General features: G+C 37.9%; 2 protein-coding genes across 5 annotated transcripts in view; one reads left to right on the top strand and one right to left on the bottom strand.

The window, feature by feature from the left end:
• The window catches only part of LOC131431675 (uncharacterized), a 75878-nt gene extending 56503 nt beyond the window's left edge, over positions 1–19375 (top strand). The window contains exons 3-7 of the mRNA XM_058597531.1: positions 6656–6877; positions 6937–7416; positions 7474–9924; positions 17940–18077; positions 18136–19375. Coding sequence (XP_058453514.1) covers positions 6656–6877; positions 6937–7416; positions 7474–9924; positions 17940–18077; positions 18136–19187 — 4343 coding nt within the window. The 3' untranslated portion in view covers positions 19188–19375. The remainder of the gene's footprint in view (positions 1–6655; positions 6878–6936; positions 7417–7473; positions 9925–17939; positions 18078–18135) is intronic.
• Positions 19376–19754: 379 nt separating this feature from the next.
• LOC131431674 (rhomboid-related protein 2) overlaps positions 19755–26373 on the bottom strand; it is a 60550-nt gene continuing 53931 nt past the window's right edge. For 3 of the 4 annotated variants that reach the window (XM_058597529.1, XM_058597528.1, XM_058597526.1), the window contains exons 3-7: positions 25334–25405; positions 25173–25244; positions 24895–25071; positions 23807–23899; positions 19755–20243 (exon numbers count right to left, since the gene is read on the bottom strand). In XM_058597529.1, coding sequence (XP_058453512.1) covers positions 19956–20243; positions 23807–23899; positions 24895–25071; positions 25173–25244; positions 25334–25405 — 702 coding nt within the window. In that variant the 3' untranslated portion in view covers positions 19755–19955. The remainder of the gene's footprint in view (positions 20244–23806; positions 23900–24894; positions 25072–25172; positions 25245–25333; positions 25406–26373) is intronic. The other variant, XM_058597530.1, reaches the window with a different exon arrangement.

The raw sequence follows: 26373 nt of genomic DNA, 5'->3' as shown, positions 1-26373 counted from the left end.
CTGAGAGCAAAAATCGGATAAGTGCAACTTAGTTTGGAAAACCCGTTTAAGTATTTTTGAATGCAAAAATAGGATCAAAACATTGAGAGCAAAAACCGGACATGGATTTTGCAGTGAAAGAATCGTTTAAAAACATCTTTTCTGCAAAAACCGGACAAAATAACTTTGAATGCAAAAACCGGACAAAAACTTAACCGGTTCTTCCAAAACAAATGTATTTATGCTGTTTTTGCATTCAAAGTTGAATATGTTCAAAATGTTGCTATAAGTTACGTGGATGTTTTGTTTATTCAAATCGATCGTAAGAATCCTTTTATTACGAGTCTAAAAAATGTTTTTGGATTTCTTATCGCTGTGGCGGATTAACGGGGAAAAAGAATGCATTCCAGGGTGCTTTGAAGAATCTAAATATTAATATTTCACCAACATAAAAATCGAGATTAATATAGCCTGCTGGCCTGTAGGTATCTTGTAATTACGATGTTGAATACAGAATGTTTAGAAGCAACTTGTGAATTAATTGAAACGATAAAATTATTATACAAAATTGTTCCATTGAAAGCTGTAATTTAGATAGCAAAGATTTGAATATTCTTATTACGATGCAGTGTTATGAAAAAATCAAAATTTCGAAAATCGCGACCGAAATTTTTCAAATTTCGAAATTCAAATGATTTTTATACAAAACAATAATCGATAAGAAAACTCACTACAGAAAAGTTCAGTACTGATTTTTTGACAACGCGATTGTCGCACTGAAACTGCACTCAAAATAATAATCATGTTATAGTTACGTGAAACGTTATGTGAATATTTCCCCCTCTTATTTTGCACGTAGGTTTTAATGGACTGGCATTTAAAAGCATTAAACAGCATAATCCAATAAGAGTTACGTGTTCCATAGGTAAAATGTAATGTACTGTTCATATGAGATGTTTAAGGTTTTTATATAAATCTATGAAATGAAATACTATGAAAAATAAAACATTTATTTCAGAAAATTAGCATGGAATTGCAATGGCTGAAAATAAAAAGTAACGGGTAACGTCGTGAAAGCTGGAATCGACCAGCCGCCAAAAATCCGTTTTTGTTGTCACTGCCATCCAACCGAAGCCGAAGTCGAGATCCGAGAACTCCCACAACACAACCGATGCAGGTTGAGGTCGCATTAAATGGGTCCAGTGTCTCTAGCTTCATAGTCGCTATAATCACTATTCGGAATGTGGTAAAAATATGTTTGTTCATGTTAACCACAGTTAACCAGTTGCGAATTTATTCAGTAAAGATTGAATTTTATTGATGAAAATATAAAAATAAATCTTGCACGAATCCCTTCGGTGTCGACCTGAATCGTAGTGAAAATTCAGCATCGAAGTATCATTGGAGACTCTTCTCCTTTTCGATTATCTCTTTAGCGATATTTCTTTGGGTGAAAATTCGTCATTAAGTTTCACTGACACAAAAAATCACTTGTAAACTCCAAGGTTCTCAGTTTTGTGGATGCTTGAACATATATTTTCGACAAATATCATCAACTCGAAATATTCGCTTCGCTTCGTATTTAATTTTCTGTAGCTTGGATTCCATCTCCAGGAGAAGGTGTTCAAAGTTCGATAAAAAGAGCTAAAATTGAAGAAAAATTACTTTTTTACCACCAAATACAACATAGTTGCTCTATGCTTACTCAACATGGAAGAACGAAACCGCTGTTTATTAAAATAATGAATATTATCTATGGTAATCTTGTTTCCTGCTTTCAGCATTGCCAGTTGAATAGAAAATTTGCTAAAGTACACTGTCATTCAGACAGTGTACCTTGACAGTGTACCGTATAGCGAAACACGTGTCCTTGAACATTTCTCGAAGTATTCCGTATTATAATTTGTATTTGGCTTCGCCATCCGAGCTGATAATTTTTAACAATCATGATATCAATATATTGTTTTTGATGTGGAACACATCTTCATTTTCTATATAGGGGTGCAAATCAGAAACTCAAGGAAAAATACACGTAGAAATGTGGTCAGGTTTTAAACACTTACAGCTCAGTATATTTTGTATCAATTACTAATATTATTTCATTATTTGATTGGGAATATTTCTAAGATTCGATTTGAATGTATCAAGCCAGGTGTTTTCAATAAAAAATGATTGAAATTTTGATTAGTAGCAAGCAGTGTCCTATTTTGTCGGCTAACAATCTCCGGCATACCGGATTTCCCTGCCATAGACGACGGTTTTGAAGGAGTAAGCGATATATCAAAGGGAAATCATTGCTCTAATTGGTCAATCGATGCAAAAACGAAGCTGTTGGAAGCACACGAATCTATAAATAGAAGCAAAATTATAGCTAACGTTTCAGTCCTACGCGTAGCATGCTAGAGGTGGGTTGTTGCTAGACAGCAAGAAAAAAAGTGCCATAAAACGATTTGAAGCTTTAATTGGTATGCTCTGATCTTGTGTCATGCAAGCTCGGATGAAATTCCATGTTATGTCGTTTCGCCTGAGAAACTAACAACTACCTAGGGAAAATTTTGAGTGCTTAAGATTAATTTCTAATTTATATAAGATTCGATTGATAATGAGAAAAAGTTTATCGCTTCAACCGAAATCGCAGAATGGTACAGAAACTTAACGCTATAAAAATAAAGGCTTGCATACAAAACTTGAACACAAGCTTGGCGAAGAGAAGCTTATAAATCAAAATCGTATCGCAAGTATGTACAAAGATATAATTGCATACATTTGGGATATTGGTGTAATTTCGTCGGCTATAAAACAAACAATGCTAGGTGTTGGTTCCTAATCAAGATCAATCTAAACAGACTCTCGTGCAATTGCGGATTCAAAAGTGTGACGATTGATTGAACTGTTTGATTGTAGATCATTAGAAATTTTGGTTGCCTTGTTCCACATCAATGGGTCGAACAACCCCTTGGGGCTGATCCTAGTATTTTTTTTCCCAAATTATCTGTCTGATCTTTTGTAGATCTTAGTGAAGTTGAAAGTTGAAAGTTCTTACTGCTGAATACTTAATGCAGACCAAACCATTTTTGTTTGGTTTTGAGCGGATTTTGATTAGTAACGAGCAGTGTTTTATTTTGTCCGCTAAAAATCTCCGGCATACCGGATTTCCCTGCCATAGACAACGGTTTTAAAGGGGTAAGCGATATATCAAAGGGAAAGCATCGCTCTGATTGGTCAATCGATGCAAAAGCGAAGCTGTTGGAAGCACGCGAAACTATAAATAGAAGCGAAATTATAGCTAATGTTTCAGTCCTACCAGTAGCATGCTAAAGGTAGGTTGTTGCTAGACAGCACGACAAAAAGTGCCATAAAACGATGCATTGTGTCAGGCAAGCTCGGATGAAATTTCATGTTATGTCGTTTCCCCATGAGAAATTGACAACTATCTAGGGTAAATTTTGAATTCTTAAGATTAATTTTTAATTTATATAAGATGAACTCGATTGATAATGAGAAAAAGTTTATCGCTTCATCCGAAATCGCAGAATGGTAGTGAAACTTAACACTATAAAAATAACTGCTTGCATACAAAACTTGAACACAAGCTTGGCGAAGAGAAGCTTAAATATTGAAAACCGTATCGCAAGTATGCACAAAGATATAACTGCATACATTTAGGATATTGGTATAATTTCGTCAGTTATAAAACAAACAATGCTCGGTGTTGATTCCTAATCAAGATCAATCTAAACAGACTCTCATGCAATTGCGGATTCAAAAGTGTGACGATTGATTGAACTGTTTGATTGTAGATCATTAGAATTTTTTTTGCCTAGTTCCACATCAATGTCTCGAACAACCCCATGGGGCTGATCCTTTAGTTTGTTCAGTGTTTTACCGACGTGTATTGAAGAACTATACTTCGTTCTCGACCATACTTGGAATTTAAATTAGAAAATTTTTGACTTTGTTGCATTTTATTTTTTGATCATGCTTCTACAACTGACACATTCTGGAATACTGAACCATCTATAAATTTAATATTTACCCCTCTCTCAGTCAGTATGCGTTGAATATAACCATTCGTGGAGCAGTTGAATACTATTTTTCTTTAGTTGCTAAAAAATCTTTTAAGGGCAGACTGAACATCGATTGTTAAAAAGGTATAGCAAAGGGAGCTATACGTTCTTTGGTATTTAGTATTCAAATTAAAAAAGGCGGGTGAGTAATGTCAGAGACATAACTGGATGTCGTGAATACGAAAAATCTGACACGCTCCCATCACTTTTCCGAATATCAGTTAGTTGATTGATTGTATGAATTGTGCAAGCTTTCCTCTTTTTCACTAATAGAATTTGAAGCGATACACCTACATTAAAGTACAGATTAGTTACATTAAACAGCTACTATTCTACAACTATATATTCCAAACTTGAAACAATTCCTTTTTAATTTGCTAATATAGGAAGCTAGGTACGACAAATTTGTAGTTTATTTTTATTGAAGCTATGAAGTTCGAAGATATCTGATTCTTCTCGAAATTTCAGTACGAGACAATTGCAATGGCCTGGTCTGAAATGTATCGACGATCTTCGGTATGCAAGAGTAATTCTAATAATAATAATGATAGTAATAATAATAATAATACAGATTAACCTGTATATATGACAACCCTGTTTCGCATGGCATATTCTCACACAACCCCATACTAGTATAAAGATGTGTTCAACATTCGCTTTCGCATTGTCGTTCGTACTTGAATGTGTTAGTGACGGTACAAATCTGCCATCTTTTCGGTGCCATCGTGCTGACGGCGTCTCGTACGTTCAGAGTAGCTGCTTTAACTCAAATGACGCTATTTCTCACATCACATTTCATTTTATACCTGCTAGTGGTAGCGGTGGACGGACGTCCCCTTTGTTAGAATTCCTTTCCCATACGCAGAACGGGAAACAGTGAAACGATATGAAAGAGAGAGTTAGCAGAGCGGCAGCCAGTAATACTGAATTGGCTGTCGAGCTGTTAACAGCATTTTGTGGAATTTTTACGCAGAAACACGCACACAGGAGGAACAGTTAAGGGCAAGGCAAAGTCTCGCTCAAACCGTGCTGGTCTGAAGTTCCCAGTTGGCGGCAGAATCCATCGTTTGCCTCGGAAGGGGAACTACGTCGAGCGTGTCGGTGCCGGTGCACCGGTCTATCTGGCGGTAGTGATGGAGTACTTGGTTGCCGAAGTGTTGGAATTGGCCGGTAACGCTGCCCGTGACAACAAGAAAACGAAAATCATCCCTCGCCATCTGCAGCTGGCCATCCGTAACGACATCCGTTGAAAACCCCGTCCTTTTCAGGACGACCACATCACTGTGATAAAGAAATATTTAGGATTGCTTTAAGTTTAGCCAGTTCTGATACGCCTGGAAAGTAAAATGCGCAAATCAAAGGGAAACATTTGTTCTAATAATTTTTGTTTTCGGCCGCATACTAAAGTAATTACGACAAAAATACATATTGATCTGTATACTCTGTTTCGCACGGCATATTTGTATACTAGTATAAAGATGTGTTCAACATCATCACTTCCACTTTCGCATTACCGTTCGTAATTGAATGTGTTAGTGACGGTGCAATTATTTTAACTCCCATCTTGATGAATCTTTTGGTAGGAAATATCGAGATCTGAGATGGTTCTCGTGTGTTTCTTGTTTCGGCAATGGGCCTTACTGGACTTTTTGGCTGCCTTTTTCGGTGTCATTGTGCTGACGTGTCTCGTGCATTCATATCGGGAAACAGTGAGACGACAGGTCCTCGATGTTGCTCTCGTGTGTCTTGTTTTGGGAAGAGTTGCTCAGCAAATGGTAGGAAAAATTAACCCTTCAACTTTTATATGGATGCTCTTGTATAGATGCAGACATCTCGCGTTCTGATTGGCTGGTGCTGTCATGGGTTAAATCAAACAGGTTTTTCAATAGTGTACTATTGAAAAACTTCAATATTGTTGTAATACACGTTCAAGTTGAAGATTTTCGATTCTATTGGTAGTTAGATTATATAAATCCTTCTACAGATCACTGAGCTATGAGCTTTCAAAATACGAGAAAGGCAAACGCGCCGTATGAATTATCCTCTTTGATACTCGTTTATACCAAACATTTCAGAAAAGTTTAATTTTGAACTATTTGAGAATATGTCACACAACTGAAAGTTTTATCATAAAATTGTGATCATATTTCCGATGGCATGTAGCAAGAATTATGTTGATTCATTAGATATAACAGGAGATATTCACGATCAAAAACTTATCACTCTCTCAGAGGGTAAATTTTGAAAAGGCGCCCCATAGTAAAGTAAGTCGTATTCACGACAAAAATTCTTCTACAGATTTGGCAGAACTTTGACTAAAGAGATTTGCACGATTTCTTCTGATTTATTCCTGTAAAATGATATATTTCGGCGTAGGTTTTACTTGACGTTTTGCGAATACTACAAAATTATGTAATATGAGCCTTCGATCTTAAACAAAAGGGTTAGATATTACTTTTTGGTTTTTGATATGACATAATAGAAATTCTATTCCAGTAGATAGGTTTACTACAACCCTATTTTTTCGTAATTTCGTGAACCAAACCATTTTCAATCGCAAAATATTCTGATCCTAATTCACAAAATTGTCTAATATTTTTTTATTGTAGAACAACCAATTCCACCACCTCGAGGCTGCATCCTTGTGCACAAAAGTGGAGCCTGCTGTCCCTATCTGCAGTGTTCGAAGCTCCACCTAACTAACAAAAACAACGGTGACCGCAAGAAAATTCATTTCCTGGATTATTACGAGAAAGCTGCCGAAGAACGGCTATCCAATCCGAATTCACTCCTGAGAAGATCGGATGACGATGATGTGGAGGAGAGTGGTGGTAAGTCAGTTTCATTTGCATCATTGGGAAAATCAACTATAAATCTTTTTTGTTTCTAGCTTGCATCGTTAACGGTACAGTCTACAAATCAGGGTCGGCCATGACAACGTCTTCCTTGTGTTCCTACTGTTATTGCATCAATGGACGGCAGAAATGTGTCAAACCGAAGTGTGCCTTGCCAAATCCGCGATGTGCTCCCATCTTCATCGATTCGGCCTGTTGTCCCATTCGATATGATTGTACCGGTAAAATTCCGGTGCACGAAATTACCTCCACCGTGTCACCGAATCCGGTGCGACGAATTAACAATCGCCACTATCTGCGAACGGTAGAGCAGAAAAGTTACAAAAACAGTGGCTGTGAAGTGAATGGGAAGAATTATCCGGAAGGTGAAAGAATTGCTTCCCAAGATCCGTGCGAAGTATGTTACTGCATACGAGGGGCTAGAAAATGTACACCGAAAAAATGTGCTCCTGCCATCAAGGGATGTACGCCAAGGGTCCCGCGAGGCGAGTGTTGTGCAGTTCGATATGATTGTAGTAAGTTTTGACGATATCAATTTAAAATCTTGTAAAACGTTTTGTGCTTTATTACAGAACAAACATTCGCTCGTAAAATAGAGGAAGAGGAAGAGTCCTTTGACTTGTTTTCCATTTTGTTCGGTCCGGATCCAGATGAACCGAAACCGGAGAATAAGACCGTTTCCGAAACACAAGTAACTGAAGCGACTCCAATCAGTACAACGTCGGAAAAGAGTTTCTTCGATTTTCTGAAGGCAGGGTTGGAGTTCATCGACAGTAATTCGGATGATTTGTTGGCAACGAATTCATCTGAAACAAATAATGAAACTACAGTTACTTCCACCGAACTTGTTCCTACGAGTGAAGGAACAACCGAACTTCATACGGTGCGAGTAGAGATTATTCAGGAACCACAAACAATCTACATTGAGAAACCTGACTTCAATTTCCCTTCGAGATCTACTATTCCACCGATACTAAGAGCTACCGCTGCTCGAAAACCGATTCCTAGTACAAAGACTCAGAAATCTACAACTACGACGACATCGTTAAGTACAACGACCGAAACAACAACACCGTTGCCAATTTCTACTACCAGCACAACTACAATGTTAGCACCGACCACAATATTATCGTCGACAACAACATTAGCATCGACTACAACATTAGCATCTACAACAACATTAGCGTCGACCACAACCTTGGCACCGTCAACATCAACAGTTCGAGAAACTGAGACAGAAAACACAACAATTCCAGTTGAGTTCGAGTTATCTAAAAGTGAACCTGATTTCCAAGATTTAGAATCCGACTCTCTGCTAAAGGAAAAAATCATTGATATTTCGAATTCGCTCGCGGATCTGGATTCCTCTGAATTGTCGACTACAACTAAGCCTTCAGAAGTGTACGTTAGCGAAACGACGGCAACGAACGGTGTAGTCGGAAGTACAACAGAACAAGCTACGGTATCTTCATCTGCATACTCACCAATGCCAACGAAGATGACAACGGAACCACCAATCGAAGTAATCATCAAGGTAGACGACACCGCAAACAAATCAGCTGTCGAATCGATTGTTCAATCGTTACATGCAAAGATTGAAAGTATAGCGAAAACGGAGTTACCATTGCCTGTTACTACGGGTACCGCCAGGCGACCCAATGATAAGTTTGTTGGTTTTGAAACTGAGCAAGAGCCAACGACAACAACCGTCACAACGGTAGAAACAACTACGGCGGGAGTATCAACGGAAGAAGAAGCGACTACGGATCAAAGTGAACTGATCACAACCGAGATGTATGAAGTAGATAGCACCACTTCGGATTATGATTCAGAAGAAGAAACAACGACAGATTACAAAAGTGAGAGTATCTCAGTCGAAGATATGACTACAACGGAAACCGCTGTGGACACGACTGTTTTGAGTGAAAGTGAAGAAGAATTGGAAGCAACCCCGAAAGAGGATTCCGAAGCTACGAGCACCGTTATGTCAACTACTGCTGTAGATCAAGATAAGATAGAGTTCAAGACTGAAAATGACAAGGAAGTCGCATCCGTCGAAAACGTCACGCAAACTATGACTGAAGTTCCGGTGACGGTGACGACAACTCCCAAATCTAAACCAGTCACTCAGAAGAACGTGACGAAACCTCTCATTACCAAAGAGAACAACTTGCTGTCGGCTCTTCTTACGGAGCTGTCGAATATCTTCGAATCGACAAAGAATGATTCTGGTAAACAGAATGCCAAGAACAGAACAGAACCTCGTCCAGTGACACCGAAACCAATTCCGATTGGCGAATTCCATCGGCCGAGCAGTATACCATCGATACTTGAGTCCGATATCAATATGGACTACGGGGAACCAACACTTCCTCCTAGTCTTCCTAACCTGAAAATAATTCCATTCCTTCCGGCCGACGCTGTCAAGAAAAACGAAGCCCCGATTCCACTAGCTATCCCATACGATTTCTACAAGCCGAATCCTACGAATTATCCGATTATGACCGAAAATTACGAACCATATGGAATGCTCAATGAACACGAAATGCATCCGGGAATTCCTTTCAAACCACCGAAGTACGATTACAGCTATGATCCGTCGCTGAACTATCCGGCATTAACGGAGAACTATGACCTACAAGCAAAGAACAACCAATACAAAGCCCATCTCATCCGGGACAAGCACGATATGATCAACGATTCGGACTACGATTACGCGGACACGGACGCCCTGGCCAAGTATGACATTCACTCGAAGCAGGAGCTGTTCAAAAATGAACTGAAGAAGTTTATCCCGGCCAAGTACGAAGCACCACAGGAAGGAACGTACGTACCGGTGTACGACAAGTATGGCGTCGGATATCCGGAGAAGAATGTGTACTACTCGAACCACAAGGAAAAGTACGAACCGGTGGTGTACAAGGTGAAGCAGGAAATCAGCACCGAACATGGGCTGTATCGAATAGAGGAGAAACCGGCGGCGGCAGTGGGAAGTGGATTTTCGCCGCCAACGAGGACCGAAGGTAAGCAAATATTTTGTTTTGATGATTGATGCCAAAATGAATGAGATGTTTTGTCGCTAAAAATTCTGTACAAGAGATACAATGAATTTGTTCCTGGTTGTAGAGGCCCATAACCAAGTCTTGACGAAACTTTTCAGAACCTTTGTTTGTGTTATTTGATGAATTGTGGAATTTAGTTATTATTCTAAGTAAATAGTTGAAGAGATGCGTGTCGCTGGTACCGTAATGATCGAAAGAGAAAGAGAAAGTAAAGGATCTCTCCTAATGTTCGTTTTCAGTTGCCCTACATACCTTACGATGCAACAGTCGGTCGTAAGTTCTACTACAACGCTTACTGTGATCGTTTTCCACTCACGCTTGGTGTATAAAGCTTTTACCATTGATAGGGGAGAGCCGACGACACGACCAGGCACTTCGAAGAAAAATCGGAATGAAAAGTGTTCGTGAGCGATTTACCGCCAGTTACCACAAATATAGCGACCCCTTGATGACTATCAAAATAATCTTATTGAGCAACACTGTTTAAGTTGCTACGAACTAGTTACCAAGGAGCCCCATAATAAATAAACAAACCAGCCGAGAATGTTTTGAAATAGTTTTTTAATTTAAGTTTTTTGCCATCAGCGTAAAATTAAAAGAACTCAGAAACCAAGATTGTGAAAGTTGCACAAGACACCGCGAGCTATCGGCCGGGGACTGGTACCCCTGAAAAATTTAATTATTGAATACGACAAAGTTAGACGATTTAACAATACCCTAGGTACGAGAAATAAATTAATAATAATTAAAAATAATTAATATATAATTTATCATGAATTACAGAATTATCCTGCACCAGAGCCCACGTTTAATAGTTGATAATGAACGAATTTTAATATTAAGAGATACATTCATCTATCAAGTTAATGTTACAACGTTCTTTTTGTATTCGCGCCGACCGGAACAATATCCAAATCTTACACTAAATGTAGTGCTACGATAGACAGGCTTCATTCTATATAATCATCAAGTTACGGCCTATGTTCTGCTTGAGAACCAATTATAAAATTATTTAAAGTAAATTAGTTTTTACAGGTCATAATTCTGATCAGATCACATATCCTAAAAAATTGGTTTCCCGGTCCTTTCCAGAGTCTTTCATGTTCATCAGATTTTACACCCGCTTTCCGATGTAAAGGAGTTTCTCGAATGTCCAAAATATGACGGAGTATTGTTTTACATATACGCTGATTAGAAACTTGGGTTGAATGACTTGGAAAAATTTCAGAAGTGACGAATATACATAAATATGATGAATACTTTTGAAATTCATTATAAAAGAACAAACATGAATTCTATTTATAAGTGTATTCGCATCTGCATATGAAGTGCGATTGCATCTCGTAGAACAGTACTGATATACTCGATTGACTCAGCTTTGTCATTCATATTTCGGTACTAAATCATCAGATTGATGATAAGATTTATTATGACGGATTCAATGACTCTTGCAGTTTGCTAACATTTTAAAACTCATTTATTTAGTTTGCTAACACTTTAAAACTTACGTCATAGATCTGATCTCAAGCCTGATTACGTTGAATTATTTAACAAGTATCAACGGATATTGAAATGTTATGTAAAACCGACAACTTTGCCGCGAAATAAGGATCTTCCACCCGTGGCAGCTTATGTTTACATTCCTCAAGTCTTCAATATGCAGTAACCATGGTTTTGGTAACTGTTATTCAAATTCAACAATTCATCAACTTGTGTTGCCAGTTTGAATAGTTTTTCAGGAGATGTCATTTTGACATAACCAGTTACTGAGGGGTAGTTAAATTTGCGATACAGTTTTGATAACCGAGTGGCAGGTCGTGTCGTCGGGAGAGCGTTGTGAAAAACCCAGCAGTGATTCCAGAAATTAAGGGAATCGAGTTCATTTTAACGAAAAAAAAAAAACGACAGGTTAATGAATAACCAAACGTTGTTGGACAGTACCTCTCGGAGATATTGTATTTTGGACTGGTATTTGCAAAACTTCCCCGATCCGGGGAACTGTTCTGCAATTGATCTAACCTGAAGATGTGTCGAAACCATATTTCGGAAGCAAAATTTGAAACGGTAATCCTATACTCCTATGTGCTTTTGAATATTAATGGAAATAATTACTATTAACTAAGTCCAAACGGCCTTCAAATTAAATATTCTAATTAGTACTATCGTTGGTGTTTGGTGAATGTAGGCAAAAAAAAATACCCGGCTGCAGAGTTGACACCAGTTGAATAGCACCATGGTCTTTGAATATTCGTATCATTACACGTTTACATTCAAAAAGGCGGGGCTTACGGTGAAACTATGACCATGTTTAATCTTCTTTACTCGTCAAGTTGAAAAGCGAGACTAATGTGAAAAACATAAAAACTGAGAAGTAATAATTATATTGTCACATTTAGTACAACTGGAGATATAATTTCGCTCAAACTTTATAAAAATTTTCGGAGACCCGAATGACAATCAATTCAGCTCGACGAACTGAGCAAATGTCCGTGTGTGTTGTTAACAAAGAGGACCGATTTTGATCAAACTATTCGCAAATGTTTGGTAAAAATAAAAATGCTTGGTTTTTAATCAAATCCGACTTCTAGTTCCGGAGATACAGGGTGATTAGTGTAAAAATGTGCATTTCATCATTTGGTGTTTCCAATTTTGAAAGTCAATGACCAAATAAACCAATTTCAGTTGAGCATTATATTTCGAAACATTCGCAAGGACGTATCGTACGATACGCCCCGATATCACATTTCGGAACTGATTTCTTACTACTGTTTGTTGTTTTGTGCGAAAAATGATCATCTTATTAATCACGCCATGTCCACCCTAGTTACTGAATTTTTGTTGTCTCTCTCTCTCTCTCTCTCTCTCTCTCTCTCTCTCTTAGAATTTTGTCTATTCTTATGATTGTCAATACTTTTTAGTTATTATCTATTTTTTATATTTGTTGACAGCAAAGTTGTCTTTATAACAACAACATTCTCACAACTGAGTGTACAAAAAGCAGAACAATTCAGAATAAAGGGTGTATTCGATTAAAATATCACACACATATGTACTAATAAAAAAACGAAATCGACTATCGGATTATCTTGAAAATTTCAGGAAATGAGAAACCACTAAAGAGTTATGATTTGCAAAATATTTTTCGGAATATTTCCAGTATAACTGCTCTTCCCCGAGCGATGACTTCATATTTTTCATATTATTCCTTTGGAGCTGAAGTCATTAATAGTAAATTCATTTCTATTTATTTGCTCTCATACAATCTCTCTTGTTTATAGGGTTAGTTCATCACGCTGCCAAGCGTAGTTTGATATCCTGCATACTCTTTCTTATCATTCTTGTACACTGACTATTACGGGTCGTTCATTTTTTGCAAAGCAAATAGCTCTTGGTAAGGGTAGTTGAGATGACTACGTATTTCACTCAACTATACGAGTTTCGAATGCAGGATGATGTAACTATTGCATCTTCATCCTATGAGATAGGACCTCATAAGATGGATGATGCAGTGAATTTCATCCACCTACGAATGCTAAAAATTGTCAGTCATCAACTATCTCGGGCGAGTTGACTAGAGCTGGTACCACGAAAGAAAAATCCAGCTTTATCACTGTCAACTGGTTGATTAAAGCCAAAGATTCGTTTCTTGGGTCGCATCCAAACATGCCAGCTACTGTTGCAGCTTTCGAACTTGCGCTCAGATAAAGGCATTTTTACCAGATTTGAATCTGAAAATGTCAAAAATCTATTGCATTTTCTTCAGCATCATTGCAGTGTTCTGGACATTGCATATGGCTACTATCCAGTGTACAGAGTATTTTTGTAATTTGTGTAAGTGCGATTGCGTATTTCATAGCATCTGATATCGACACAATTACGTATCGGGGTTTTGGGTTCTCCATACATGGTTGAATCTGTGTATGGTCAGCTGAAATTGATGGATATTCTAGGATAGGATTGCTTACAGTCGAGACGATAGAAACAAAGAAGACAATACAGTGTAGAGAACAGTAGAGTGTACGAAATGGGCAAATATGATTCAACAAAGCCTGAAACTTGGCCTACATTGCAAAGCAAAGTCCTGGCATTACATTCCTTTTTGTGGAACTTAGCCTTTCTGTTTCAACAGACTTCGCAGCCGATTCTTAGTGTACAGAATCATTGCATGGCTAGTACTATGAATCCTACTGACACTAAGAATCCTTCCGGGTCGGGGCTCGAACATACGACAACTGGCTTGTAAGACCAGCGCCCTATGCATTGAACCGCCAACCCGGGACAACTTGGTCTACAAAACCAAATTCAATTTGTATTGATTTCAAACGCTGCAAAGTTAGACCAGCAGCAAACGAAATTGAAATCTGACTTAAAGAACAAATGCATCTAGACCAGGGTTTCCCAAAGTGGTCGATATAGACCCCTTGGGGTCGATATAGACCCCTTGGGGTCGATATCCTTTTTGCGGGGGTCGACGTAAACGAAACCTGACTATGGGGGTCGACGAGGTCTAAAAATCGACCCCCTTATTTTTTTATATCAGTTATTATTTGAAATATTTTCGCTAAAAAAGTTGTGTTTGTTTGACCATCCGCAGAAATTGGTTAGTATTTTACATCAATATTTTAAAAGCAAGAAATTGAATTTTCAAAGGAATTTGTTAATGGGGTCTGAGGCCTAAGTTAATTTTAGTAAAGTGGTCCATGACCCAAAATAGTTTGGGAACCCCTGATCTAGATGCTAATAATGTAACTGAGATTCAATTCAACAAGGCGTCTGACTGTGTGTATATTATGTTTGAACGTAAAAGAGATGCAATTGCATTCGCTTCGGTTAACAATGAGGTGCACAGTGTTGAGTGTGACAGCATTAAATACAAAATCTTCTTGTACATGGTGGACAATGCCACAGAAGTACGCGTGCATGACCGTCCCCCGCAGGCCAGTGATAAGTTACACTACGGTAAACCTTGCACTGGAACAGCGAAAAGAACATCATCAATCAAAGACAAAGACAACTGTTCGCTTGTTTGACCACATTAGCAAATCGCTTTCCAGAACTGGAACTTCTTATATATTTGACCAGGAAGTTAAGTTGGTCTTGACGTAAATTTTGTTATATATATTGATTAGAACGTTGCACTTACTCGTCTTTCTGACAAAATCACGCACCCTGTTATTGTTTTAGTTAAAACAAAAAAAGAAATTAGAGGGTTGCAAGACATGACCGATCACGATTACATTAAAAAAGAAATAATTCTGAGGTACCCATAATAAACACAAAAATATAGATGATGATGGATACACTAAACAGAGACAAATTACAAACTTAATCAGTTTTGGATACGAACAACCTCAAGATATAAATCTAGACAAATGAAACGATTTTATATCATAATAATTTTCAAGACAGAGAAGGTACAAACTTAATCATTTTATAAACAGCGATTAGAGAAGATTTTAAATAGTTTTATCGAAAAATGTGAATGTGAAAAATTTGAATAACCGTCACCCAATAAACTCAGTAATAGTGTAATTTTAATGATCCTTCGTTAAAAAGCGTCGATAATCTTCGGAAAGTGTCTGAAAATATAATAGCAGCAATACACGGAAGAAAATATGTTCTATGCGTATTACATTTCTCTCCATGCTCTCTCGCAAATGTGCAAAATGACTCTCGATGTGGCCGGGTGGCCAAGAAAGTTTTGATATTTTCGGTTACAAGTTTGACTACATCACATAAAATCCAATAAAGCTACTGCTTGTTTGGCAGCCTTGATAAGCCGATTTTATGTCTCTCTCTCGTGTTTCGTTACGTTACCCGGTAACAAGAGCAGAAAAAATGGTGCGTCTATAGAAATCGACTTACCTTCACAAAAATAACATTCACTTCATTCTTATCACAACATATTTGTTTTTGTGAACTAATCGCATCTAAATTAAATTATCTAGATATTGTTAGGATAGATTTTTGATCCATGCTTTAGAAGGCGAGATATTCAATGAACAAGTTGAATGTTGCCGTTTTCAGCTTTGTAATTCTTCCTCCAGAAAAAAGACTTTCCCGACCGCTAAAGTCAAACAATCATTCTGAAATTTTCACAGAATAATCTAAACTAATTTTCTAAGAGATTGTCAGTTGGGTTTTTCGATATTCGTCACCGTTTCGGAGAAAATCAGATTTGAAGCGTGAAATTAGCCCTTTAAAACGCTCTAAAACACACTGGCCTCAGCCCTTAAGCGATAATCTACAATCTTATGAATGTAGCTATTGTTGAAAAACGCAGAACCAGTTTTCTGAGCTGTCATAAAAAAGAGAAGTTATCAGAAGATATCATTTAATATGGTACATTTTTCTTAATGAAGTGATTTTTTTTTCTTCTTAAATGTTCATTTGCAGTAGCAGAGAAAATTGCTTTTTCATTTTCCAACAACGGATGTTTTCCTAAGGTTGTAACTTTGAGATGTGATGAAGGGAGCGCTTGTTTTACCACATTCGCAAATCTCCTTTCAGAACTCGTTTCCACCAATGGGAATTGATCATCAATGTCAACTTCTCATTCTGAGCAGCCTAGATAGTCGTGTAGTGTCGGTAGCGGATCTAAACTGGCTAAGAATAACACTACGGTTCACCTGTTCCGATACTATAAGTCCACCATACAGGTAAGCCGTGTGGCATCCGGCAGAATTATTTCAATCAAGAATTGATCCACTGGTTTCCTGTCCCATGTCGTAAAAGGCCACTAAAACGGGAGCTCGCAAGTCAAGGTATATTTTGGTGCTGATGACTGAATGATTGCAGAAGCCTAACAAATGCAGTCGTAAAGGGAACATTAGCGGGTTTTTCCCTTGCGGAGCTCAAAACTCCGTGTTACAGTTAGACTGACTAACTGAAGGCATGGACAGAAAATATGTCTATTTATATGGCATATTTGCCGTATGACCGGTCTTCGCCGAGCGGTCGTTTTTTTATTTTTTTCTAAGCAAATAGCTTTTAGTAAGGCTTGTTGAGATGACTACGTATTTTACTCAAGTATACCAGTTTTAAATGCAGGTAATGTAACTATTGCAACTTCATCCTATGAGATAAGACCTAATAAAATGGATGATGCAGTTCTGATTTCATCCACCGTTGAAAATTGTCTGTCATCAATTATCTTGGGCGAGTTGACTAGAGCTGGTCCCACGAATGAAAAATCCTGTTTTATCACTGTCAACTGTTTGGGAGGTTGGACTGCACCTAAATATATCAGCTACTGGCGCAGCTTGCAAACTTGCGCTTAGGCAAAAACATTTTTACCAGATTTGAATCTGAAAATGTCAAAGTGTCTACTGCATTTCTCCAAGCATCATTGCAGTATTCTGGTCAGAGCTCTGACTGGACATTGCAAACTTAATTATCACATGGCTACTATTCAACGGGCTGAGTATTATTCGTGTGATTTGTGTGAATGCGATTACCGTACTTCATATCATCTGATATGTAACTGTCCCGCATTGACGCAACTACGTATCCGGGTTTTTGGTTCTCCATGTATGGTTAAATCTGTGTATGGTGAGCTGAAATTGAAGAATATTCTGTCGTTTCTCACCCAATATGGTGAGGAGCAATAGTCAGAGGAGTTCCTCGTCCTTCTTGGAGTCCTTTCTGTTTCTAAATGGTTTTAACAGATTGTTTGAATCTCTTACGGGGTGCTTATATTACTTCTGCTCATACATATTGCGAATTTTTGCACGAACCGATTTGATAAAGTACTTGCAATACGTGGAGCACTTTCCGGTTTCCGTAGCCAAGAACCATCATGTGGGATCTGTTTGGTTAGATTGGCAGTTTTCTTCAGACGTACATTTTTACATTTTTTTTTACAAAAAAAAAACACTATCAACTAAAATTGATAATAAATTACACAAATTAACGCAATAATTAAGTTTAAATATTTTCCCATCGAAATATATTAATTAGTTCATTGTTTACGACAGGTGGATTTCTTCCCAAAGATCACATCAAAGAGGAATTTTATTACGAACCATATGCGACTACTGTCGTCCCAAGCGAACATACCACAGAAGATCGACCAGTTAAGGTACCGTTCAATGCAACGGCACTCACGTTTAGAAGTAAGCTTTCCAATAAAATCCAAAGAGTGACATTCTAACATATTCGTTCATCTTCTAGTAACTCCGGCAAACCCGTTCATCGACGTGATTCGAACGGAACCACCGCCGCCACTGATAAGTCTAATCGAGGACAAAGAGAAACTGTTTTCCGTGTATCATTCGGTTGCAAAGAACAACTACACTTCGCTGGATGATCTTCTGGATAATGATAGTGTGGACAGTGCCGAGTTTGACAAACAGATTATCTCCATCACCACGGACGCGAACTACCTTTCCACGATTGAGAATTCCGAGGAACACCAGGCTGCTGAAAATAATGTAGCCTTGCCCCTGACTGGATATGATCCGGAGAACCTAACGCTTACTAGTTTGGAGTTGGAAACCGAGCACATCCATAACACCTCTGAACCGGAACCAAGTGGTATGTTTAGTCTGGAGAATGTGTTGAGTTATTTGTTCCGAGAGGATGAACCATCGCATGCCCACGTGATCGAAAACTCCAGCACAACAGCTCCCGTCTACATCGATGGGGTTCCTCCGTTCAAGACGGCTCCGTCTCGAATCAGTGGAATATACGATCCGTCGGTAAGTTTGCTAGGCGATGTTAAACCACCTTCCGATGAGGAACAACACGAAGGAACGGTTGTGCTGAAGGTCGAAAGCGCCTCGAATGGTCCCAACGATTTGTATCGGCCATCGTTGATGGATCTTCCGTTCTTACCGGCAAACTTCCATACCGGCGGAGGAGGAACCACCGAGCCAGAATACAAAAACGACATCGACCGGTACGGATACGATCCGGACGTTGAACACTACCAGGTCATCTCGGATGGTCCACCCAACACCATTCCGCATTCGGGAACGACCTACGTTGTCAATCCGGTCGATATCAACAAACTGAAGCAACATCACTCCGAGGGCACGGCGGAGATAACGATGAAGTCCAAGGTGTACAGCCTGAAGGACACGGTCGGCATACTGAAGCTGGCCGGGTGTAACATCTACGGTCGGATGTACAGGGTGGGTCGAATAATTTCCGAACTGTCCGGACCTTGTCTGGAGTGTAAATGTACCGAAGTGGGAGTGAATTGTACGCCACTCAACTGCTGAAGAAAGTGTGAGTTGATGAGTATGAGTAGGAAGAGTGCGACGAGTGTGCGCGTGTGAGTAACTGTGATTCTAGTGATATCAATGTGGTAGCTTTAGGTGGCTTCGTAGGTCATAGCAAATAGTTAGAACGAATCATCGTTCTATGTGTCGGCGCTAATCTAGAGATAGATGAAGTTTAATGATATTATCACCGTACTTATTGACTTAGGAATTACATGTTAGCTTTTGTAATTACTTATTTTTGTAACTACTTATGTTACACAGAAATAAACACGGGAGTGAGAGTGAGATTTTCGACTGACTGATTCAGATTCAACGGTTGCTTCGATCATTAATTATGTCAGAATCTAATAGTTGACCAGATTGACATTGATAACTTTCTTTGTATCGATTCAACGATATAAAAAAGAGTATTTTCACATTTTAAACCCGTTTAGTAGGAAACAAATTAAAGATCAAGCAGAGCATGAAGATTCACTTCTCTTCCAATTGTCATGACAATAATTTCTTTTTAAGTAACTTAGTCTGTAGATGTAATTATTTAATAAACGGAAATAAAACAACAAATTTATCACAAAAATACTGTTTCAATTTAGTTTATTTCCTTATAATTAAATAATTTCTTGCAGTTAGGTACAATTTTGATCATTTCTATCTATACGTATAAGTATTTTTTGGCCTCAGATATCTCTACCAACTATCGAGTATAAATACGGACGCGCACAAAAACTTTACAAAATTAAAATGCGAAACCTGAAACATCGAAACTCAGAACTTTAGCTCTACATTATACACAATCGTTGCGATTATCCAACCGAAGAACAGTAACAGGGCGGCATAACGTGCCACTCGGAAGAACAGTTCCTTACCTCCCTGGTAGACGATGAAACCGAACAGCAGCCCGCAGATGGCACCGCTGACGTGTGCCGCGACTCCGATTCTCGGAGCGAGATTCCCTTTGGTCAGGCAGTGCCGGATTGAGTAGATGACATCGCTGACGCACAGTACCAGTACGGCAACCAACCGGAAGTAGCGGTAGGACAGCGACTTGAAGTTCTGGAAAGAGTGGCATTGTTAAAAGGATTGTTTTTTATTGGTTAGCAAACAGTCAAATTCGAATGATAATGTTTATTTCAATATGAATGGAAAGAAACAATTATGTTTTGAATTTTTTTCAAAAACCTAGATATTGTTTATCGGAACCAATTACTGTTTAAAATAAACATTGTTGCATTTCTTTGTCCCGGTCCAGGAAAAGTTTATATACGGACTTTTGGGAAGACATGGGAATCTAACCACCAATTATTTGAACAAATGTAGTTTTTATTTTAGAACATTTGATGAAACAGTTCGCTTTCACATCTCATCCAAGTCAGTCGATAAAACAAAACCGCTTACGTTCGGGACAGAAGAAACGAAGTACAGTATTGTGTAGTGAACAATAGAACAACCTCGAAATGAGTGAACCAAACGAACAAAAGCTACCGCCGACACGAAAGAATACGACTGTTGTTAACTTCAGGCAGTGCAAAATTCGACCTTCGATACGAGAACTTGAAGGTTTGCTTAAGGAGCAAATGCATCTTGACATTAAACGTGTGCATTTACTTCAATGCAATAAGACAAATAATGTTGTTTACATCCAGTTTTATAAAGAGTTGGATGCAATTCAATTCGCAAAAAACAATAATAATGTGCATTATGTGGAGCACGAGAACATTAAGTACAACATTCCAGTATATATGGAAGATAGTGCTGTAGAAGTGCGTGTGCATGATCTTCCCTTAAGCGTCACCGATTCATATATTCGCAAACTATATCCCAATACGGAGAGATTCTCTCTATCGAAAAATAAAAGTGGAAGAATTTGTTCCCCGGTATTCTAAATGGCGTACGTTCATTACGCATACTTTTGAAGAAGGCTATACCTTCTTATGTGATTTTCGGTCAAGATACAAGATTTCCATGCAAATCACTTGTTACCTATGACATTCAGATGGCCACAGGCCAATATTGCCAAAAAGCTGTTCACTACGGTAAGCCGTGTGATAAACTGGACAAGGAGACAACTACACCAAAGAACAACGGTGCTTCCTTCACAACAACCCCAAGCAACCCCAGTACACCTGTGACAGTCACCAACAACAATGAAGCATCCCGTTCAACGAATCCATCATCATCCGGAACATCCCTATAGAACAAAGTACACCAGCTGCAGTTAACAGCTTACCATCCAACCAACCAGCAACTGCAAACAATGTACAACAAGGTGCATCTACAGCAACTAGCAACGGAAAGAGGACGGAAATCGACAACAATACCATCGATGCGGCAATGGATGACGAGACGAACCACGAACGAAGTACCCCTCAATCCTCGCAGCAGGGAAATGGAAGCTCCTCTCCCCCTAGAAAAAGGGTGACAACGAGATCCAAAACAAAACAAAAAATTATCTAAAAACTCAGATCAATCGGCCACATAAAGCTTGTACGCAAATAGGCCTGAATAAAAATATCCTTTGAATAAAAAAAAAATTGATGAAACATTCCGTCTCCGTGAAAATTTTCGTCAAATTCGATCAAAGAAAAATTTTTTCAACAATTTTCTCAACGCTGCTCCATACTCCATACTCCATACAAAATTTACCACGCTTTAATTCCATATATTAAAAAAATCAATGAGGCTATTCTTTAGTGAGCGTGTACACCAGTTTGACATTTTCCTCTAATGCGAGCATTCATATCTCAGGAACATCTCGATATATTCACATCAAATTTACTCAGTAGCAGTCTCTAATAAAGGATAATAACAATCAGTGTAAGTGGATTTACATTAATTCGGCAATAAATCATTCGATTATTATGAACCGTTTTATCAACAACAAAAATACGACCAGCTTCAAAAAGCAGATCAAAACTTGAAAAAACGGTCGTCGTATTGGTTAGAAGCCAGAGCCTTCCAGATGAATCGAGTGATAGTGCTGATCGGTTTAAAATATATTAATTATAATTATAATAACACGTATGCGAAAATAAACCAAATTTAAATGGGAACAAATATATTTTTTTTTGCTAAATAAATGATTTTTATCTTCAGTGTTTTTTGTATCTTCGTCTTTCAATGTTATGTTTTTCTGATAATTCAGTGAAAATATTTTAAAAAAAATCTAAATCCATTAAAGGAAAGCAAATTGCAGCTTCAACCAATTCTATTCATTAAATTAATTTTTTTATGACTTTCAGCCCAAAAATTTCAGCCCAAAAAACACTCTTGCGAATAATCTTATCAATTTTTTGTAAACTATAGTATACGCCAAAATCCGTTCAAACATCTTGGTTGACGAACATTGTGGGACATTCTTCGTCATATTTTTCTTATCAAATCTGATCACGTCCACCTATGTTAGGAGCTCTTGCATATCAAATCATCGATTTTGAAAAATATCCATATACTGTGATACCTTTTTGACACTTTTACTAGTTCTTATTCATACTCATTGAACTCCAATGCAATTGTAAAAAAAATCAACCGTCATAGAAATGTTTAAAAATTTAAGTGGAGCATAATTAAAACTTTTTTAAATTGAAGAGAAAAGGTCCTAAGTGCAAATGAGAGTTTCTCTTTGTTTACTTTCTCTTTCGATTATTACGGTCCTATCGGTAATCTTTCTCTATAACTTTTTACATAGAATAACGACTGAAACCATCGACTTTCGAATTGCAGTTAAGAAATTGTTGGAAAATACAAGGATATGCCGTAATAACTGAAAGAGAAATTAAACAAAGAGAATCTGTCAGTTGCACTTGGGGCCTATTCTAATGTTCATCGAGAATTGTAGGTCATTTGCATTTAAATTTATTTTCATTTCCAGCTGTATAATTTCAATATTAATCCATCTTAATATCATCCGCATTATATGGACTCCGTAATACATAAAACTACATGAAAATCTCCTTAATATCATCCGACGATTGGTGTAGATTAAATTCATTCGGTTTATGGTATGCGATTATATGTACGAACATCATACGCACTACAAAATGAATAGTATTTCCTATATGACTACTGTGATGATTAATTTTGAAACGAAAATCATCTACATTTTGGATTAATTCAATTTATAAGTGTATGTGCTTCAAACAAAATTTCAATGATATTCATACAAATCAATTTGTTTTTGACAGAGGGGAAATTGAATGGCCGACTTCTTAAAACCATCTGAAAATCGTTATGGGGATCGGATGAAGCATTCAGCTTGTGGCCGGTAAATTCTTTCAGTGTACGCAAACCAACAAATAGCAATACCATCACTCCCGCTCATTCTCCCACTGCGGCCAATGGGAAGCAGTGATGCCACTTTTCCCTGAGGTGAATTTGGTTTCAAGTGTACTCATACTCATATATTTGCATAAAATCATTGTTATGTCGCGTATTTAACTCCGCATGTAAAATAGGGCTCTGAGCCATGAAGACAGGCTTCCATAAATGAGTGATCGGTGGTAAATAGATGTAAGATTACTTATATAACTTGACAAGCCAACAATAATTATGAAGATGATATAACAATATTTTAAGTGTTTTTCCTGATAATGGTCAGTAAGTCATTTGTCAACACCTACTTTGTAGAGTAATTTCTGGAGTGTTGAAATCAGCCAGACGAAAGTCATCCAGAATCTTTCTTTAAAATGATTTTTGACAGATGGATCATTGGCCTAGAATAAAAACCCCATATTTAATTATTTCCTGTAGATATCTGGAGAAATAATGAAAAATCCGTAGATTTCAAGAGGTTCATCCGTAGATCCGTAGAAAAGGCAGAAATCTGTAGATCTCCGGATAAATCCCTAGGGTTGGCATCGCTGATGGGACGCCAGGATAAATCAGACAATTCAACCGATTCAGCTATAAATACACATTTTCAATAGATGTAAAGTCAGTACTTTTTAACCTTCGAGTAGAAAACATTAAAAGCAAAAGCAAGTGAACTAATCATTCATCCGAACAATTCTTCTTGTGCTTTCGAACGGTCTACAGCCAGGATACAAGTGACTGCCGGTGGAAACGCTCTTGGCCAGAGCGGTTTTGTCTTCCGCTTGCTTTCGATTTCTTCCAGTGACCTTTCTTCGATCGATATTGTTTTAATGCTTCAGTACAGTCGTTGCATCCCCTGCAAAGAGTTCTTCGATATAATTAAGAAAAAGTTACTGAAAGTTATTAAACAAATCGTTCGCCGTCATCCCTGTGGTGCTCCAAGAGATGAAAGTATTCCAGTAGGTATCAATTGAGTATTTGCTTTCATCAAACGTTGGCGCAAGCCAACAAACAGCTTTGGAATATAACGGTACTATATTAAAAATAAAATCAAACTGTCAAATAACTATTCAATCGACTAACTAATTCATTTGAAGTGTGCATTGAACGTAAAATGGTCAAAATATAAGACCATACAGAGAGTACGTAATTGTTCGTCATGACAACGCTTGGCCACACTCAGCTGTTAGTCCAGCCTTGGCATCATCCGACTACTACTTGATTCAATAGATGTAGAATGCTAATATACGGAATGCATTTTGGGTACAAACTATACAATCAAGCTTTGACAATAAAGCCTCAAAATACCCCGGAGACTTACTTCTGGACCCAGCGAATGAACAATTTAACTTAGCTCTAAGTGCTCCAGGCATTTTCGGTAACTTCGGTAACTCACCATCACAATGTGCGGTATATGGCTCATCAGCAGACAGTAGACCCCGGCCGAGGCACCCACCATCAGTGTTGGTTCGAAAACGGACGCCCCCAGTCCACCGGCTAACACACCGCCAAAGTAAACCAGAAGCACTGTTGCATGACCCTGCTCCGTCTCCAGTGGAAAGGCTACCATTATCTAAAACCGAGAGAGGGGAAAAGATAATTTATTGTATTGATTTGAGTAGTGCGTGATGTGATCAGATTAATTTATATTGAAAAAAATTGATGGTTACTCACTTGTATGATAACATTCAACATCAGATGGACAGCACCGGCATGTAGGAAGGTGTACGTCACGAAGCGCCATACCTAATAAACAGAGAACAAAAGAGCGGAAATTTAACATATTGATTAATTATCAAGAAGAAACTAAGTGGCATCATTGATTTCTAACATACCTCAAACTGACGAACTGGAGAAAATATCAACAGTCGATACAAATTTTCTTGGTTTAAAATATATGTACATATCTGGAAATAAAGTGAGAAAATTTTCAGAATTAGTTCTGAGTCATGTGGCCGTTAGTGGATTGCTTTCTAGAAATACGAGAGTTAAAATAATTGCTCTGGAAAGCAGTTCAACCGTCGTTCGCGTGGATATTTACATTTCCACACTCATCAATCAGAAAATCTTAGGAAAATAAATCATCGGCCAAGATTCGGTGGTAATCCAGTAAAACGGAACCGAAACTGAGTGCATGCAAATTTACGATGCCATAAAATACCTTCCGTCTCCGTACAAACGCTGATGCCAGCCGGCAGCCGCTAAAACAACAAAACCAAACCGAGTTCTACATCGTTAAACTAATTTTGTAAATTTTACGCCCTTTGCCTCTGGATATTTTATCGTAAATCAATTGTGCATTGCGAGAATTCGAACCATCGTACCAAGTTCGAGTGTTCCGGTTGGAACTGCGGCAGCTGGTGATAATCTGGCAGGGAAATGTTTCTATATTTCAAGTACGATTTATTATTATATTGAATAATTTCAATGTGGCTAGATTAATTAAAATGATTATATTGGATTTGAACTTTTTGGGAAAAATGTTTATTGAAAACATTCCAGGTTCTATGTTTCCAATAGTTTAAGTTTAATTTCACGATTTTCAAATAGTGAAGAAATTGTTTTCCTTTGCTGAAAACAACAATTTTATCAGAGTAAAAGACGTACTTTCCAACCCGTATTTAAATATTCGAAATTATTTGTCACACGGCATAGCAAAGTTCCAACAGTTATTACGCGAACAAACCATGAGAAATTATTCAAATTTTCGAAATTTATAACATTTTCTATTCCATTTGCGCTTCTATTGCTCCAACTTTGTCTCAACAGGAATTTTAATTTGAATTTAAATAAAACACATAAAAATTTATTAGCTTTCGAGGTTAGGACTCTTCAATATGGAACAGTTCTTTTTGAACGGTCAGATCAACTAAAT

Source organism: Malaya genurostris, chromosome 2 (genome assembly GCF_030247185.1).
Source record: "Malaya genurostris strain Urasoe2022 chromosome 2, Malgen_1.1, whole genome shotgun sequence".
Lineage (NCBI taxonomy): Eukaryota > Metazoa > Arthropoda > Insecta > Diptera > Culicidae > Malaya > Malaya genurostris.
The sequence above is the reverse complement of the archived record's forward strand: the minus strand, read 5'-3'. Positions and strand labels throughout refer to the sequence as shown.